We start from the raw sequence: 19179 nt of genomic DNA on the forward strand, positions 1-19179 counted from the left end.
AATACAATCGTGAAAACAAAACAACAACAAAAACAGGGGGCTGGAGAGATGGCTCAGGAGTTAAGAGCACTGGCTGCTCTTCCAGAGGACCCGGGTTCAATTCCCAGCACCCACATGGTTGCTCACAACAGTCTGTAACTCCAGTTCCAGGAGGTCTGACAACCCCACACAGACACACATGCAGACAAAACACCAACGCACATAAAATAAAAATAAATAATTAAAAAAATAAAAATAGCAATAAGTACCCTACTTAATTTTAGTATACTTTCTATTTCAAGCAAAGACAAAAGCTTCAAAAATTTGCTTCAGGGAAAGCAAATAATGGATAGTTCAAGATGGAAGGTCTATTTTCAGTAGAGGGATTCCACTTTTCATTCAATTCCAAGAACCCCACACTCACATAGCTTTGTGTTCAGTCACGTGCCCTCCCTTCCATTCCTCTCTAGGTCCTTCAGTCTCTCTGGCTCAGACTCACCAGCACAATACACTTTGGGCGTAGCTTTGTTTAGTTCCAAGTCTACAGTCCTGGAAGGGACTCACTTCCGGGACTACGATGCCGAGAAGAGTGGAATTTTAGGCAAGGGCTCAATCACTCTTTCATGACAAGTGGATCTGTAAAACAATGTTAAAGCCGTACTCACTCTCACTTAGAAGCTCGAGTAGATCAAGTTTTCAGGGCACTTGAATGAACTAAGAGCAGACCCTTAAGCACCTTCACTACACTGGCTTTTAGGAAACTACCTTCATTTACTTGTGGCTGTGTGTAAATAACCTGTGCTGATTTAACTTGGTATTTTCCTTCAGCCCTAAAGAGGAAAACGTGAAAAGAAACGCTGAAGGAAGTTGGAAACTTTGTCAGTGTGAAGCCTGTGTGTATAACCTCTCTACTCTTCATTTCCTGTGCCAACTGCACTTTTATTTCCCGTCTCTCTACACTCAGTAAACAAAACCATATTATCAAGGGAAAGACGTGAGCCCATTAACATCGTGAGCCCTCAGATTTCACTCGCAAGAGACGACGCAGCACTTATCTGATGGAACAGAAGCTTAATTGCTTTAAGGTACAAGCCAGTCCAAACCTCTGAGATCTGACCAGTCCCCAGGATGCCTTTGCGCCCTCCAGCCAAGAGTCTCATTGAAAGCGTGTGCAGCCTTGGTGGGTGTGCCAGCCTCTCAAACAGTACGTAAGGGGCTTTCAGGCACAGGGTGGATTCTTTATTCTGATGACCTCGTCAGAGGGGGAAAATCCGGCTCTTTCCACAAGAGACAGAAACTTATTTTCTGCCCAAATCAACACTGACACTACAAACATTCATCCTCACCATGTCGCCACAAATTGGAAGGGATGCCGAAGGGAATGCTATGAGGGATGTTGCAAAGAAAAGCTAGTGAAAGTGATTTCATCCCCAGGTCCCAAGAGCTGTCCATGAGGCAGAAAAGAGGGAAAAGCCAACATCTGCTCTAGGTTTAGGACAGGAGTGACTCCAGAGCCAAGAAAACCCGAAAACACCCAGGAAAAGGGCGCAGAAGTAACTTGACCTTTTCAGAAGGAGGGCTGAGTAGAGTACCCTCAGGGCAAAGGCAATTCTCCCACTAGCTTCCTCCAAGCCCACCCCGCCAGTCCGGGGGAGTAGCCCGCCGGGGTCCTGAGAGGGACCTGCGTCAGTCGCCCTCCACTGCTTTTCTACCGCAATACCTGTCCAGGGAGCTGGTCCCCTGGCCTCTCGCCCCTCCCTTCCCAGGCCACCCAGGGCTGGCGCCGCTCTCCCGGGCTGGGCGGAGGCCCCCGGCTGCTCCGGCTAAGTTGGCAGCGGGGCAGGCTTGGAGGAACCGCTCTCCAGTCGGGACCGGGCCAGTGCGGGGAAGGCGCCGATTGGCCGGCCGGCGCCACGTGGCCGCCGCCGCCGGTATATGAGGCCACTATTTACCTCGGGCTCCCTCGCCATGGCTCGGCGAGGGCAGCGGGGGTAGCGGGAAGGCGGAGCTGCGCGGACCTGCAGGGTGCAGCGTTTGGGCCGGGGGGGAGCGAGCCATGAGTTCCTACCTGGAGTACGTGTCGTGCGCCGGTGGCGGCAGCGGAGGGGTAGGCGGCGACGTGCTCGGCTTCGCACCCAAGTTCTGCCGCGCCGACGCTCGCCCCGTGGCCCTGCAGCCCGCCTTCCCCCTGGGCAGCGGCGACGGCGCCTTCGTGAGCTGCTTACCCTTGGCCGCCGCCCGGCCCGCGCCGTCGCCCCCCGCCGCCCCCGCTCAGCCTCGGGGACCACAGCCCGCCGCGCCCCGGTACGCGCCCTGCACCCTGGAGGGCTCCTACGAGCGGGGCGCCGCACCTGCCTCTGCGCCTGCCGCCGACTACGGCTTCTTGGGGTCCGGGCCGGCGTTCGATTTCCCGGGCGCGCTCGGGAGAGCGGCGGACGACGGCGGGGCGCACGTCCACTATGCCACCTCGGCGGTCTTCTCCGGCGGAGGATCTTTCCTGCTCAGCGGCCAGGTGGACTTCGCTACCTTTGGCGAGCCCGGCCCCTTCCCCGCGTGTCTCAAGGAGCCAGCGGACCGCCACCCCGGGCCCTTCCAGACTGCGTCCCCGGCCCCCGGCGCCTGTCCTAAGCCCGCCTCTCCCACCTCCGGCCTCCCGGCCGCCTTCAGCACTTTCGAGTGGATGAAAGTGAAGAGGAACGCCCCCAAGAAAAGTAAGGAGGTGGGCGCTGGAGGGAGGCACCTGGGGTGGGGAGAGCAGCCTTCTCTCCGTGCTTAGCCCGGAGCGTGTAGCCGCCGATTCCCTGGATAGAGCTTCTGCCCCTAAGCGGTCAGACTCCAGGGTCAGAAAATGCCCCAGGCGCTTGAGAAAATTAGGACGGAGCCCTCGGTGGAGCGCTCGGTCTGGCACAGCTGTGTCCATCACTCAGGAGGGCTGCGTTGTGACTTTGGTCTTAACTCTGCACTGGATAGTCTCAGCATCCCCTCGCCCCGCTGACACCTTCTCTTTATGTTGCAGGCAAACTCTCCGAATACGGAGGCGCGAGCCTCTCCAGTGCCATACGCACGAATTTCAGCACCAAGCAACTGACGGAACTGGAGAAGGAGTTTCATTTCAATAAGTACCTAACTAGGGCCCGACGCATCGAGATAGCCAACTGCTTGCAGCTGAATGACACCCAGGTCAAAATCTGGTTCCAGAACCGCAGGATGAAACAGAAGAAAAGGGAACGAGAGGGCCTTCTGGCCACAGCTGCCTCTGTGGCCTCTCTTCAGCTTCCTCGGTCAGAAACAAATCCCACTAAATCGGGCCAGAACCTAGGAAGCCCTTCTCAGGCTCAAGAGCCTTCCTGAGGTCCACTCTTGAGGCTGAGGACCGTGGGTCTATAGAAGTCACAGACTGCCCCCGCCCTTGTCTAGACTTAGGAGCTCAGTTTGGGTGTGGGCAGAAATTAGTACGGATTTTACTTGGCAAAGGAATTGTCGAAATCGGCTTCTGAGTTCCAGAGGCTGTGTGTAGAGATATTATTTTGATATCTCTCATTTGCATATTATTTCTGCCTCATCAGGGAAACGGGTCTAGCTGCCGGCCTAAGCGCTGCTGTGTTTAGTCATGGACAATTCCTGGGTTGTAGAGTGGCAGGCCTTTTTAGTCATTGAATTCTGTCAACCCTCTGATATGGTCAGCAAAGCACCTCTCTGAAGTTATTTCAGTTTTAATTTCAAGGGCAGACATATGCAGCTTCTTGAGATAACCAAAGCTAGTTAGGGTCTCCTTGTTGTGGCTAAGCTGCTTCAATGTTGACCTTCACGTTGCACTCCAGTTTGTATGTTAAGTGGCTCCTACCTCTCCGTGTGCCTGAGTGAAGATACAATCGCTGTTTAGTTAGTAGCTGAACAAATCCACAGGGTGGGTAAGGACTAGAGCCTGAATTATACCACGACATCAGTTACTCAGACTTGAATGTAAATATATACAGTGTGTATATTTTTGAAAGATTTGCTTGCAGTGAATGCATATATGACATTGAATGTCATACATAGCATGTAAAGGTTTTGACCTTTTGGGGGGCAATAAAAGTTACAGAATCTACTATTCTTTGCCTTTTCTTACATCCTTTTCATTTGATTCCTTAAGCTTATTTAGTTGCCTCCATGTGGAATAGCTTGACTATCATACGGGAATTCGTTTACACTGGTAACTTAAAAGTAATACCACATCCTCTTCTTCTTTGTTTTTGTGGGGTTTTGTTGTTGTTGTTTTGTTCTGTTTTTCTTTTGAGACAGGGTTTCCCTGTGTAGCCCTGGCTATCCTGGAAATCATTCTGTAGTCCAGGCTGGCCTTGAACTCAGAGATCTGCCTGCCTCTGCCTCCTGAGTGCTGGGATTAAAAGTAGCACTTCCTAGAGGTTGCACACACAGAGCATATTATCCATAATTACCTGGGCAAGCCAGGCAGAGAACTAGTCCACTAAACTCAAAATGCCTAAGGAAATAGTTCCCTGGCCTTAGCTTTATCAGAGACATACACATTAACTCAAGGGCTAGGTGCCCACTGTGGGAATGCTGAAAATCCAGGGACGCTTGCTTCAGAGACCTGCTTTTTCTTCTTTCTCCTATCCTCACCAAAGGAAGAGGGAAGGTGTCCTGAAGACTTGGTTTCTTCATCCTTCTGTGTTCTCTGAGGGAAGTTGCTGCTCATCAAAAAGTTCTCAGTTGCCTATTTCCTGTCTCCAAGGTCAAGGGTCACAAAGGAGGCTGGGAGAGGCTAGTAGTGAGAGCATCCTCTTCCTATATAAGTCAGACAAAGCCCTGGCCAAGAACATAGCATACTTGTCTGTTTTTAACAGTGGAGTGTTTTCAAATTAATTTCTTAGAATAGGTACAATTTAAAATCTGGCAAGAGGGGGGTTTAAGAACCACACCCAAACACCTCCACTCTTATTTCCCTCAGCCTCCCTTCCCCTGAAGGTGCCCACAATCAACAAGGCTCCTGCATTATCTCATGTTAGTATAACTATGAAGAAAAGTGCAATATAAACGCATAACAGCAAGCAGGTACTCCATACAATCATCTGATTAGGACATTTCCCTTACTTTATCCCCATTTCTTTAGGTTCTCCATATCATTCAGCAGAAAGGCTTAAAGATGCAAACGAGTCACACAAGAACCTTACCCTATGATGTTTCTAGACTTCGGTATAAGCCCTCCAACTCCAGTAATTTCAAAGTCTAAGCAACAGAGGAACATTACTTTTCTTGAAACACAGCAGTGTGATAGTTGTGTTAGGAATTTGAAATTACACTTGAATTCTTGTCCTTTGTACCTGGCATTTAATGGAGTTGAAATAATACCAGCTCTAGCAATCTCAGCTGATTTGGAGGGGAAGATCACTTTAAAAGTAGGTCCATCATTATTATTCTTATGTTTTATCATCCTGCCCCTCCATAACTTGAAGCTAATCAGATCTTGCTTTAAAACACCTGCTTCCTCTCTGAGCTAGCTCTTCAGTTATTTGAAAAGACTTATTACAAGTCCTACTTATCTGTTCCTTTTTAGTCACTTCTAGTGAGTTTCCTCCTGTGGTCTTTGACGTGACAATGTTTCCTTTTTGACAAGCATTGAAATACCTCAACAACAACTAACACCACACTTGGGCATCTCCTTCATCTACTACCCATTCCCTGAGAAAGTAAAGTGTTTCCTTGTGCAGCTGGTCCCAGCACTGAACAGTCCTGATGGATGTCTTCCTTGATGAAGGTGGCTATTTTGACGTTCTTATAGTGCTGTTCTATGAATCAGGCCAATATTAGCTATTTTTTGACCAACCCCAGGGATCTTTAAAAGCTTTCTTAATGCAGATCACTATACAGCTATATTCAGTATTAGGAAGAGTCCTGGCTGGAGACGGGGACTACCTAGGTGACCTTTGGAGATCTCTTCCAGTGAGGAAAATGCTACAGAAAATTCTACAACTCAATGACTTTTGCATATTTGATTTTAAGACGGTCATGGGGAGAGAGTTTATGTCTAGGGAAGCAAGCATAGTCTGTAGGATTACAGCGATACTGTGAGAACACAGAAAAAGTGGGTTTCAGACATCATCAACTCCATCTTATCATGTGACTCACAGAACATCCTTCTTCCCATTACTCAGAGCCCTGTGTTCCTTTACAGCAGCTCTCTTTGTAGTTTGAGGGAGCCATGCAAATATTAGCCACTAAAACAATCCCATTTCTATCTTACAAGATTTTGAACTAAATATGCTAATTCATCCTCCAGTGATCTATTATAAGAATGAATACACAGTGGACAGTTCTGGCTGTTGTATAATTAACCATTCAATGTTCCTTTGTCTTCACATAATGACTGAGTGTCTACTTTTCTGGATTCAGGATAATTGGGAGGGAAAAAGAAAGCATTTAATAACATAAAATTTTCCTAACTTGACTACTGGCAAAAGCAGGCCTTGATGATATAAAAACCTAAAGCAATGTCACCTAGATTGTCAAAAGATTAATTATGTGTGATTTATTCTGTCTCAAACTCATGTATGACAAGGCCCAATATCAGAGGAGGTTATGTCTGATTATCATGCCATTATAAAAAAAGAAGCAGCAAGCTCAGGCAAGTTACATCAGCTCCAAAGTTCTTAATTATTTCTTATGGCCAAAGAAGCGCTCTATATTTGCTGAATATTGAATTTGAAAACCTCAGGATCTAATCAGGTTCTGTGAGATGTTTAGTCTGACCACAGACCTCTCAACAAGAAAAATGCCCATTGTTAAAACTTTATTTGTGGTTTTAAAGTAAAACCATGGTGGACATATCTCACAAATAATGATAAATCTCTATCTAAATAGAAGTCAAGATTTCATAGTTTTTTTTACTTCTATCCTGTTTCCAAGATATGCAATAAATATGCAAAACAGCTTTATTGAACATCTCATTTGTAATTGCTTCTTAAATTATCCTTGTTGCCCAGAAATATAATTTCAATAGGAACTGTTAAATTAAATTCAATAATAAACTAAGAGGAAAGTGATCCTAAATATTCATATGGAAAAGACTATCTATCACTTAGCTTGTAGAAGTTTCAAGATTATCTCTCCTGCTTCTAATACTATTATTGATATCATTTGGAAAAGAGGGCCAGACAGTGGTCATTTGGACTTGCAACAGCTAATGAAGCAGGCCACCGACACTTTCGAGGCATTTTTAGGGGACACCGAACTGCTGGAGTACATCCTGTCATCAGAATGTATATACAGCCTACACTTACACAGAGTGAAAGGGCCCCATTAACAAGACAAATATTAATTTATAAGTGAAAGATAAGGCTTTCATGGGACCAGAAAGAGTCCAGATGAATAAAGTTTAGGTTTTGTTGGGTTCATACCCCATTTCTCTGCCCTCTTCCTTGACTTGGTTGCTTTATGTCATTGGCCAGTTGTGACCTGCGTTGACAGCCATTGTTGCCTTTTCCCGGCTTCGGGGAGGCACAACCATTGTTCACTTCCTTCAAGAGCATCAGACAGCAAATAAGGAGGAAGAAGCTCACTGGTGCTCTGTGCACTCTCAAAGCATCCCTCGCCCCTGTGCTCTTCTGGACCACTGGCCTGCCTACCTCACTGCCGAGAATGGGAATTCCACTTCAGCTTGCGGGTCCTCTGCTGCATGCTTCAGCAACCAGCAGAGAAAGGTCTAGACAGAGACAACTGAGTCTGATTGTTAGCTTCCCAGATGGATGGAACCCTTGAGGCTGAGGTGAATGACCAAGGAATACCACTGGAAGGGAGGTGACCTGGAGTTTGTATAACTAAAAGAAAATCTAACTTCTCTGGTCTCAGCTTCTCCCAGAAAACAAAGGTGATTGCTCTGGGTGATCATTAAATATCCTATGACCTTAGTATTTCTCCACAGATCTTTATTCTGTTGATTATCACTGAAAAGACTACTTAATGTTACCAGGTTTTGTAGATTAGTATCAACAAGGGCTTGGTTTTAAGTTGATGTCTGAGGAATTAAAAACTAACCTCTCTGAGCTGGGTGGTGGTGGTGCATGCCTTAAATCCCAGCACTTGGGAGGCAGAGGCAGGTGGATCTCCGTGAGTCCGAGGCCAGCCTGGGCTACAGAGTGAGTTCCAGGAAAAGCTACACAGAGAAACCCTGTCTCAAAAAACCAAACCAAACCAACCAACCAACCAAACAAACAAACAAACAAGAAACTACCTATCTGACATTAGAAATGTACATGTATGTATGAACTATGTAGTGTTTCTCACTGTTGGCATGAATAAAAAGCTACCAGTGACAGGCCTGCCAGAAGTTGCCACTTCCTCTTGCATAGATAACCTGGGATCTGATAAGAGATTTTTCAAACGGAGGTAAGCACTCTGTATTCAGATTCTAAAATGCCTTGCCTCACTTTTCTCTTTCAGTGTTGATAACTTTCAGAACAGTGGAAACCTTGAATCCTTCTCCTTCCTTTAAGATGCACGAGACTCCAAGCGAATGGGTGTGTGGATAATCAGATCTCTCCTCCGTTCCATTCGCCACCATAGGTCCCTTCTGCTTCACCTCAGAATGACTTGGGCCATTTTCCCTGCTTCACTGGCTCAGGTTTTTTGCCCTCTCACCCAGCCTTGTTACCTGGGTGGTTTCTTTGACTCCAGTCTTCACCCAAGGCAACTCACTGGAAGCCCTGGCCTTGGCTGAGGGCACGTCCTTGAAGGGATTTCGGTACCCACGTCTCTTCTTTTCTGTCTTGGCTATGAAGTGAGGAACTTTGCTGCTCCATGTACTCCCCACGATGACATATTTTCTTGCCGCAGGGTGAAGGAAATGGGGCCCATAGGACATGGACTGAAATCTCCCAGACTGTGAGCCAAAGCAGACCTTTCTTCTTTTTAAGCTCATTACCCAGGGTGCTTTATTACGTTAATATGAAAGTTACTAAGATAATACTTGTAATGGCTGAACACTTGTTGACTTAAGGGTCCAAGATTTAAGGAGATGCCTAGAAGTAAAAACAAATGGCCATGAAACACTTTCTAATGTACTGTCTCATCCCAGGTGACGGTAAAGCTAACTCTATCATACATTTCTTCAGATTTCTCCCATCCATAGTGGCATGTGAATTCATGTACATAGTATTTGCATGGTGTCATAAATTTGAATGTGGTGGTTACTTGCTTGGCTTTGCTACATTGTGGAACCCCTTCCAGGGTTAAATTTACCATTCTTTCCTTTTAAAAACATTTATTTTAATTTTTAAGAATCTCGTATGAGTACTGTATTTCCACCATTTCTACCACACACTATTTCCCTCCAACTCCTCCCATGTTTCCCTATTCCCTCTCAACTTTATGACCTTTTCTTCTTTAATTATTATTCTTACATCTATCTGTCTGTCTGTCTGCCTATCTATCTATCTATCTATCTATCTATCTATCTATCTATCTATTTATCTATCTATCCATCCATCCATCCATCCATCCATCCATCCATCCATCTATCCATCCACCCACCCACCGGCTTACCTACCTATCTGCCTGCCTATCTATCTATCTGTTTACATATGTGTATATAAATACAACCTGATGAGTCCATTTAGTGTTGCTCATATGTACATATTATCAGTGTTGACCTCTTGGGTCAACTCTTGGGACTGAATAATTTATCAGTGTGCTTGGCCCCAGAGAAGATAGATCCATCTCTTAGCATCTCTTTATCTAGGGGTGGGGTCTTTTGAGATTTCCTCATCCCTGTTGGGATGTCAATTGTTGTTGTCATTGTCTAGGTCTTGTTTAGATGACCATATTGTTCATATTTCATGGGTGCAACTTTCTGTTGTACACAGAGGAGACTTTTTGTAGCAGTCCTGATCCTCTGGCCCTTAGAATCTTTCTATCCTGCTTCTGTGAATCTTAGGTATAGGAGCTGTATTGTAGATGTATCGGTCAGGGATGGGTACTCACAGTCAGCTGACTTTTGTAGTTTGATCAGTTGTGGATTTCTGTGATGCACTCCATTTGTTGTTAAAAAAAAAAAGGAGGGATAAAAACACTAAGAATGATTGTAAAAGCCACAGGGAAATAATTATTTTATGTTTGCTCAAAAATACACACACACATATGTGTGTGCATACATACATAAACAATTTAAATCAAATTTGGGGTGATGATGATCCCCCAAAGAACCACAGATTATCTAACAAAATCCCAGTACCAGGCATAGGAAACCTCCTTTGAGTTGTTGGTCAGGGGAATCCAAGAGACTCCTCAGACAATATAGGCTATTGCCATTGTCCGTGGTTGCCTTCTAGAACTTGACGGTAAGACCCCATTAATGAAGATATCACACATTTCTAACACAGGACTTAGAAGAATCAAGCTATGACTGACCTGGAAACCTTTTCTCTGAGGACTACTTCTCATAATATGCAAACAGGATCCGCAAGCTGCCAAGGGAGAAAGCAATCAACAATCCTATTGGGCTGTAAAGCCGGCATGGTAAGACATACCCAAGGGTATAATAGTGGCACTTACATCTTGGTGGAAACCAGCATCCACCTGACTGGACTTAAGGACTGTTGACGAGGAGGGAATTTATGCTTAGTACTGTAAGCCTAGCCAACTACCTGTGACTGATGAGGTCACGAACCCTGGAGGAGAACATATTACTGCAATGTTCCTAAGCCAGTATAATTCCCAACTGTATTATAAATACTTATCCTTATATCCACAGTGTAGCTGCCAACGCCCCCATCATTAAAGAAGCTTCTTTTTGCAGAAGACAGGATTCATTCTCTCTCTCTCTCTCTCTCTCTCTCTCTCTCTCTCTCTCTCTCTCTCTCTCTCTCAGACACAGTCTCACTTTGTAGCGTGGAACTCAGTATGTAGACCAAGCTGGCCTTGAACTCACAGATATCCACCTGCCTCTGCCTCTCAAGTGCTGGGATTAAATGTATGTCTCACTTCGTCTGGCTATTTTTAAAAATTTATTATTTTATGTATATGAGCATTTTAGCTGCATGTATGCCTGTGCATCACATGATGAATAGTGCTTGTGGAGGCCAGAAGAGGGTATTTGAGCCCCTGTAACTAGAGTTATAAATGGATGTGTGCACCATGTGGGTGCTGGGAAACAAACCCAGGTCCTTTGGAAAAGCAGCCAGTGCTCTTATCTGCTGAGCCATCCCTTCAGCCCTTGCTGTTTTATTTAAGAATGACAAGTTCTAGTCAAGGAGTGGTGTTGTGTGGTGCAGGCCTTTAATCCCAGCTCTGGGGAGTCAGAGACAGGTGGATTGTTATGAGATCAAGGCCATATAGGGAGTTCAAGAACAGTCAGGACTACACAGTGAGACCCTGTTTATCCCCCATCCCCCAAAGAGTAAAATCTTCCTTATTTTATTTAGTTGCTATATTCTATGAACACTGAAGTTAAGAAACAACCAACCAGCACATTCTTGACTCTGTTGATGCAGAAAGAAGAAATTTCTGTTTGCATCTATTCTGGAAGTAGGGGATTGTGAATTTTCTTAACTGTACACAAAGCTATTTCTACTACAAGTTTATTAAAGTCTGACCTTAAAATTAAACAAACAAATGAAGATGAATACAAAAGGACACTTTGAAGTCTAATAAATGTATAGGGTAAATTGATTTTGGTAAATAAAACTTTATTTTTTCTAACTGCTTATGGTCTAATTGTCAGAATAGAGTCACCATGCAGTAGATTGTATGAGTGATGGTCTTGTATATACACAGATGTTTACACTTCCTTTTTTGGGGGGGATTTCAAGACAGGGTTTCTCCGTGTAGTTTTGGTGCCTGTCCTGGATCTCAATCTGTAGACCAGGCTGGCCTGGAACTCACAGAGATCCACCTGGCTCTGCCTCCCGAGTGCTGGGACTAAAGGCGTGCGCCGCCGCCGCCGCCGCCGCCGCCGCCGCCGCCACCACCACCACCACCACCACCCGGCGGCTATGCTTCCTCTTACATTTGAAACCTGAGCCATGTTTCAGATGGGTGAAATGTGCAATATACAGGTTAAGAAAAGAAACTTCAGGCTTATAAAAAAAATTGTAGCTAAGATAGATTCAATGTCAATAAATAAAATGAGCTCCAAAGGACAAATTAAAACTACAGTATTTTTCATTCAGACGAAGACAGTATACTATTTGTCCCTAAAACTCTTAAATCAACTTAAAAAGCAAATCAACCTGCCAAGACAGCCAATTTGGTCTTCTGTTTTGACTACAAATAAAAGCACACCTGCAGAAGAATAATCTATTTTTTTTCTAGCAGCACATGGTTCTTCTGCAAACTTGAAAAACAGCTGTGTTTGAATCTCTGAAGATGCCTTGGAATTTGACGCATAGGGAAGATACATGAGAAATTTTTGGGTCTGTTTTTATGGAAATTTTGTCGTGTTTGGTTTGGGCCTTTGTTTTGATAATTTTATAAGGGAATATTATAGGTCTTTAAATTGATTCCATATAAACACAATCACAACATACATATTTTGGCACACCAATGAGCTTGCTCTAAGTGAACAGCTGTAAATAAAAATGTTGATTTATACCTGTCCTTATCGTCACAGTGACAAGGGTTGCTCCAGGTAATATGCAAATAAGGAATGATGGTTCAGAGTTCCCATTCCCGCCCCTTCTGGTTGAGGTTATAAAATGTTATTATCCTTTTTAATGCAGAGCACATTGAGTTAGCCTAAGACTGCTTCACTAAGGGTTCTGCAGCTTGAGGAGCACTCTTAGAAAATTCAGAACATTTGGGTTGCTAAAAAACAACAGACGAATAACTAAACTGCCAAGCATCCCCTTTCCTCTTAGAAGGCTTTTTCTCTCCTTGCTGCTCTCTTAGCGAAGAAGACATTGCTGTCTGTTAGTTTCATCTGTTTCTCTCCCTTGCTAAATGTAAGTAAAAGTAAGCTTCATATTTTTGTTTAAAAATGACAGGCACTGATCTTGCCTGAGTTCATCATCACTCCTCAGCTCCTATCGGTTGCTTCTATGTAGTAGTGGTTTTGATACATTGTTACTGATGGTGTGATACATTTTGATACATTGTTACTGATTTGCTACCTGTTACTGATGGCTACTTCTAGGTAGGATTTTCTTGCTAATTTTTTCCTGGGCTTTTCTGTGTTAAAGTTTTCAAAAGAGTGACTCATTAAGCATAGAGATAATAAAGTCATTACTTTCAAATAAAAGAAAAAAGAAAAATGCAGTTGATGACCATACTTTTTGCATCTAGTTTTGCTGGTGGAGGGCCCGGAGGAGTTAGATAATGCATCTCATGTGCCAATTCTTGAATAATTAAATAAAAATGTCTGTAATATATGTGTGTATACACATAAGCCGAATAAATGATAGATAAGGTCTACTATTCATTTCTTCAACAGGAAATTCAGCATTTGGGTGCCATATATGTTCAATTTTCCTTTTTTGTGGGGGTGGGGTGGGGAAAGATTTATTTGGCTTACACTTCCATATTGTTGTTCATCATCAAAGGAAGGCAGGACAGGAACTCAAACAGGGCAGGAACCTGGAGGCAGGAGCTGATGAAGAGTCTATGGAGGGGAGCTGCTTACTGGCTTGCTCCCTATGGCTTGCTTAGCCTGCTTTCTTACAGAACACAGGACCACCAGCCGAGGGATGGAACCACCCATAATGGGCTGGGCCCTCCCCCATCAGTCACTAATCAAGAAAATGCCTTACAGCTGGATCTTATGGAGGTATTTTCTCAGTTGAGGTTCCCTTCTTTCAGATAACTCTGGTTTGTGCTCAGGTTGACATAAGACCAGCCATCACAACAGCCTAAGGTGTTTTTCCTGAACTACTACCTTCCTTTGTCTCCCCCCCTCACCCCCCCGACTCCCCCACCTCCCCACCCCCCCACCCCCCGCCCCGACTCTGGCCAGCAAGCCCCAGGAATCTGTTGTCTCTGCCTTCTTAGCACTGGAATTACAAATACATGCCACCACACCCTGCTTTTCTAATGTGGGATCTGGGGACAATTTTCTTCTCGCCAGTTGGAAATAAGTTCTGAATTGTGCCGATAAAAATCAGAATTCATTAGAAAAGAAGAGGAACATTTACTATGGGCCTAAGGAGATGGCTTAGCAGTTAAGAGAAAGTACTGACTAGAGTTTGGTTCCCAGCACCCACACCAGACAGCTCACAACAGTCAGGATCTGGAGGATCCAAATGTTTCTTCTTCTCAGGCACCCCTACACCCTCACACAAATATATACATATAATAAAAAAATTAGTCTCTAAAAATATCTACCTTAAGTAAAACTGAGAAACAAAGAAATATGGGAATCATATTTATGATGACCATTTTTCTATATTCATAAAGCAAAACTAAAGAAATAAAAATTTTAGTGTTAGAAGCAAGTTGATACATACGCAGGCATGTTTCTTTTTTTCTTTCTTTCTTTCTTTTTTTTTTTTTGTAGTGCTGGGAGTTAAACCCAAGGCCTCATATATACCAGGCAAGCATTTCTAAAAGTGAGCTACATCTGCAAAAGAGCTACATCTATTTGAGAAAGGCGGAGCTCAAAGTTCCTGTGTAGTCCAGGATGCCTCCAACCCAATCTTCCTGCCCCTGCCTTCCAAGTGCTGGGATTATAGTTATGTGTTACCATCTTGATATGAATGTACACCTTTAAGTAAGCTTTGCACTTTTCTGGAGGGTCCCCCCAAAATGTTCTTTCAATTCTGTTATGCAGATTTGAGAAGTTTGATGGTAGTCCACAAGTTAAACCAGGAGGAAGTTGGCAAGAATTAAATAACTGCAATGAGAAATGGTTTTATTTTGAAGATGCCTTATTTCCCTAGCAACTGGCTGCCTCTAGGTATGGGTGAGGAGACTGGAAGAGAGTTTTCATTTATTTATTATTTATTTTTCTTTTTCCTTTTCCTGAGTGTTCTCAGTTTATCTAGAATTATGTACATTTTGGGGAGTGTATACCACCACACGCTTGGTGTTTTGATTCACTCACATCTTCCCTAACAGCCCCTCACGTGGCCGGTGGGAAAAAGAAGAGTTGATTCTTGTAGCCACAGTAGTGATTCCAGCACTAAAGCCTGTCAGAGTCCTGTTCTAGATGGTAGCGCTTGCTAGCTGTGGCGTTGAAGCCTAGTCCCTCGGTTCTCCTACGCATGTCTAAACTTCCCTATCTTTAGTGATTCCAGTGTTTCTTTCTCAGAACCTACGGCTAGGCCCTCAAGAAACTTATAAACCGGGTAGTAAGGGGAACAGGCTAAGTCCCCAAATGATATTAAGTGCTTTAGGGAGCTTCTCATGTGTGGGACTGTGTCTACGAAGCAGAAAGCAGAGTGGCAGTCTGGCCAGCATCCAGTTGTTTTTAACAAACTTGGCAGACTGTTGAATTCGTAAGACTTCAAAGTCTACCAGGAGAAGGGAATCTCACAGCTCCCACGGGTGGCTCTCTGCTGGTTGTTTCATAGACCATCGTAATGGAGGGGCAGGATCAGCTTTCTCTCCCTGCTCTTTTTGGTTCCCAAGAACCTTCTTTCTTAGGTTAAAGTGGGAAAGTTGGACTAGATGCTGGTGAAGAGCCCCAAGTCTACTTCTGGCTTTGCTTCATGGTTTGATTAGTATTATTCATAATCTGATCCTCCCTCTCTTCCTTCCTTTTTTTTTTTTTTTTTTTTTTTTGAGATTAAAGTCTCACTCTGGGTCTCAAAAAAGAAAAAGAGAGAACGGATCTGAACACTCTGTCTGAGGCCAAGCCAGGGCCCAGCTGCCAATCCTGCATAACCCAACAACTTGGAGGTGTTGGTGAGACTACCCTGCTCAGCTGAAATCCATCCGGCAGAGAATTCAGAATATTACAGTCTGCAGTCTGAGGAAACAAGATCAGCTGAGGAGTTGACGAATGAGCAAATCGTGACCTGAGAACACAAAAGAAGGCGCCACCCAGCCACCGAACCAAATCACCAAAATCATACGCCTACACTACACCGACTGAGAACAGGTAAGCCCCCATCTCTGGACCCCTAGGCCCCAGCCATTGGAGTCCCAGGGACCAGACAGCTACCTTTCCCTGCTCCCCTACCAAAACAAAAACAAAAACAAAAACAAAAACAAAAAACCCTAAAAACAAAAAACAAACAAAAAAAAACTAACCCCCTACGAACCTAACAACCACTAAAACCCATAAGCCCACCCTACACCAACTGGGAACAACTGCTCCCAGAGACAGAACCCACTAACAGTGATTTGACTAAGCTGCTCCCGAAGAAACAGAGCCCAACAGCACCAACTTAACCAAGAACTCCTAGTGAACCAAGACTAAAAATTAGAACAAGAGAGGCACCTCCAGACACAGACACAGCCTGCACCGAGCAGAGGAAGAGATGAGTAGACGCCAGTGCAAAAAGTCTCACTCTGTAGCCCACATTAACCTGAAACTCTATCCTCAGTCTTGTGAGTGCTGAAATTACAGTGTGTACTTGCACGTCCAGTTTGGTTTTGTTCATTTGAATCCTTCTCTCCCTTGGTCCACGTTACATTTTGTACACATCTTTGTTGTGGAAGGGCTTATGTTTATTGCCATAATAGCACCAGGGCCAGATCTATAATATATGATATATGGCATATAATATATAACATATGCATCTTCTCCACTCTAAACCATTTTCCTTTTCATTCTGTCTAGGATTATGCCAATTTTATATAAATACTTCAGAGATTTTTCTTTTTCTTCTTTGTTTCTGTTTTTCTTTTTCCTTTTGGTTTTTTGATACAGGGTTTCTCTGTGTAGCCCTGGCTGTCCTGCAACTCGCTCTGTAGACCAGGCTAGCCTGCAACTCAGAAATCCACCTGCCTCTGTCCCCTGAGTGCTGAGATTATAATGATGCACCACCACGCCCAGTTTCTTAAAGCATTGTCCATGTGTCCCACTCTGGTCCCACTAGAAGGTGCTTCATCCTGTTCTAGGGCTCAGTGATGAGACAAGACAGTTATCTCTAGCTCTTCTTTTTCCAAGACTCTTTGTTTCACCACATCCCACAGGGCCTCCCTCCCCCCATCCCCGCATCGGTAATGGATTAAGTTAGTGCTAAGTACTAACCAGCCAAAAGAAGTGAACAAATGCTCATGTAAGAATCGTTCACTCTTAAATATACAAGGTTCCTTCTGGATGAGAGATTAGGCTGTTTTAGTATGTGTTAGGCATCTCCTAAGGGCAAGAGTAAGACACCGAGAACTTAAACACCAGGATGACACACAGAGAGCAGCTGTATTAAACAGACTGCAGAGGGAAAGGCAGGAGTCACTCTGGCCACTGAGGGATTAATTTCAATAGCTTTGATGAAAGACAATGAAGACTTGAGGCCATGAGGACAAAACCAAAGCAGATGCTTTGGAGGAAAACGGGATGAGTTAGGGACTGAGGTAACGGGAGGCTAAGACTAGGTAAACACTTTAGGAACTGCAATGATTGGAAAAATAAACTGTTTTAAACACAGAAAGAACAATGGATTAAAACAAAACATTACTTTATCCATTTTAAGCATAAAATGTGGCAGCATTAAGTATGCTCACATTGTTACGCAATCATCAACATTGTGCAAAGCTGACATTCTGGATCCACTAAGCAGAGACGCCCCCTCCCTACTCCCTCATGCCACCATTCTACGTTTAATCTTTGTGACTCAGACTGTCCTAGGCCTCACAGAAGTGCAATGGTATAATATTTGTTCTTTTGTGCCTGGCCTATTTCTGTAAGTATTAGGTTTCCAGAACAGAAATCATGTGCTATACCTTACCTCTGTCACAAATCACTCAAAAATTCTTTTAAAAAAAATGACACCACATTACATATATGCATAAATAAAAGTGGGCTATTTCTGGGTTTTCTAATCACAGACTTCTGGATAATTGAAGTTAAACAGTTGTTTCTGTTTCTATGTTGTGGCCTAGGTATGATCATACTCTCTCTCTCTCTCTCTCTCTCTCTCTCTCTCTCTCTCTCTCTCTCTCTCTCTCTCTCTCTCTGTGTGTGTGTGTGTGTGTGTGTGTGTGTGTGTGTGTGTGTATGCATGCGTGTGTAAGTACGGAATCTTGGCTCACCTGTTGTGTACTTCTCTACAATTGGAGGGTTTTGAATGAGACTTTAAAGTGGCCCCAGTGGGGAAGTACAATCACTTGAAAATGAGTTTCAGCAACTTCTCCCTGGATAGAGGGCCTGGAAGACAGTTTGGATCAGGAAGATTCAGAGCACAGAAGCAAACCTGCTTTAAAGAACAACAGATATCATGATTCTTAGTTCAAGTAAACTGGGCACAACTTAGGAACTCTTGAAGGATTTTCTAGTAATTACTGTTAGTTGGCTGGGCTGTGTAGTGGCTCTAAGTAACTTGTGTACAAAACCAAATCGTCTGCTAATGCCTCACTGTCTGCATCTTTAGAATAGCTTAGGAAATATTAACTCAGTGGTGGTTGTTTTGGAAAACAGGTTATCATTACAAATGTGCCATACATTTATTTTCATGTCATTATTTTGCTTAAAAATGTTCACTTATCTGTTTAAAAGATAGTGTAAAATCTTCCTAGATAAATTAATCAACCTACTTACTTGCTCATTTTTCTTTTAATTTTAGTTTTCAAAAACACCCAAAGGCTACATCCATTACAGGGTAATGGACTGCAAAATCTTACTTAATTGCAATGAACATATTTACTGGAATATAATATATGGAACGTCTATCAAGCAAAAGACCCTAGGCCAGAGCATTTTTTTTTTTTGTATTCTAAAGGCCATGGAGACTATAGCCCAGAACCTGTGTCTCAGAACTCTTGGGAGATGGCTGTAACCAACACACTCCTAATTTGATTCTGATAGCTCTTCCCAGGCAATTTCTAGAATTTTCCTTCTCTGTAGGCTGTGGATGTTTAACAGGTAGATGACACTGAAAGAGAACCTCAAGCTGTAAGTTACTTGGGCACATTTCCCATTTATCTCTAAGACAGTGTGCACATTTTTTCCCTTACTTAAAACAAATAATCTTATTTGTGATTCTTGAATGGCAAAATAACGGATTGTGATGTCACTACAGATAGAACAATATCTAATTCAGTCTAAGAGGGTTCCTTAATTCAAGCTGAATTCCCTCGCTGTGTATTGCCGTTTCCTTGGGGATCCTA

General features: G+C 43.8%; 1 protein-coding gene across 1 annotated transcript; it reads left to right on the top strand.

The window, feature by feature from the left end:
• Positions 1–2035: 2035 nt before the first annotated feature.
• Positions 2036–3933, top strand: Hoxd1 (homeobox D1). Its single transcript, XM_059259191.1, has 2 exons — positions 2036–2690; positions 2996–3933. The coding sequence occupies exons 1-2, from the start codon at positions 2036–2038 to the stop codon at positions 3328–3330; spliced, it is 990 nt and encodes a 329-aa protein (XP_059115174.1). The 3' UTR covers positions 3331–3933.
• The last annotated feature ends 15246 nt before the right edge of the window (positions 3934–19179 follow it).

Source organism: Peromyscus eremicus, chromosome 4, assembly GCF_949786415.1.
Source record: "Peromyscus eremicus chromosome 4, PerEre_H2_v1, whole genome shotgun sequence".
Lineage (NCBI taxonomy): Eukaryota > Metazoa > Chordata > Mammalia > Rodentia > Cricetidae > Peromyscus > Peromyscus eremicus.

What these genes read in the sequence shown, in the direction of transcription:
- Hoxd1 (XM_059259191.1), top strand. Translation starts at nt 2,036, where the DNA reads ATGAGTTCCTACCTGGAGTACGTGTCGTGCGCCGGTGGCGGCAGCGGA. An exon ending in GAGGAACGCCCCCAAGAAAA is followed by an intron (nt 2,691 to 2,995) that starts GTAAGGAGGTGG and finishes TTTATGTTGCAG; the next exon opens with GCAAACTCTCCGAATACGGA.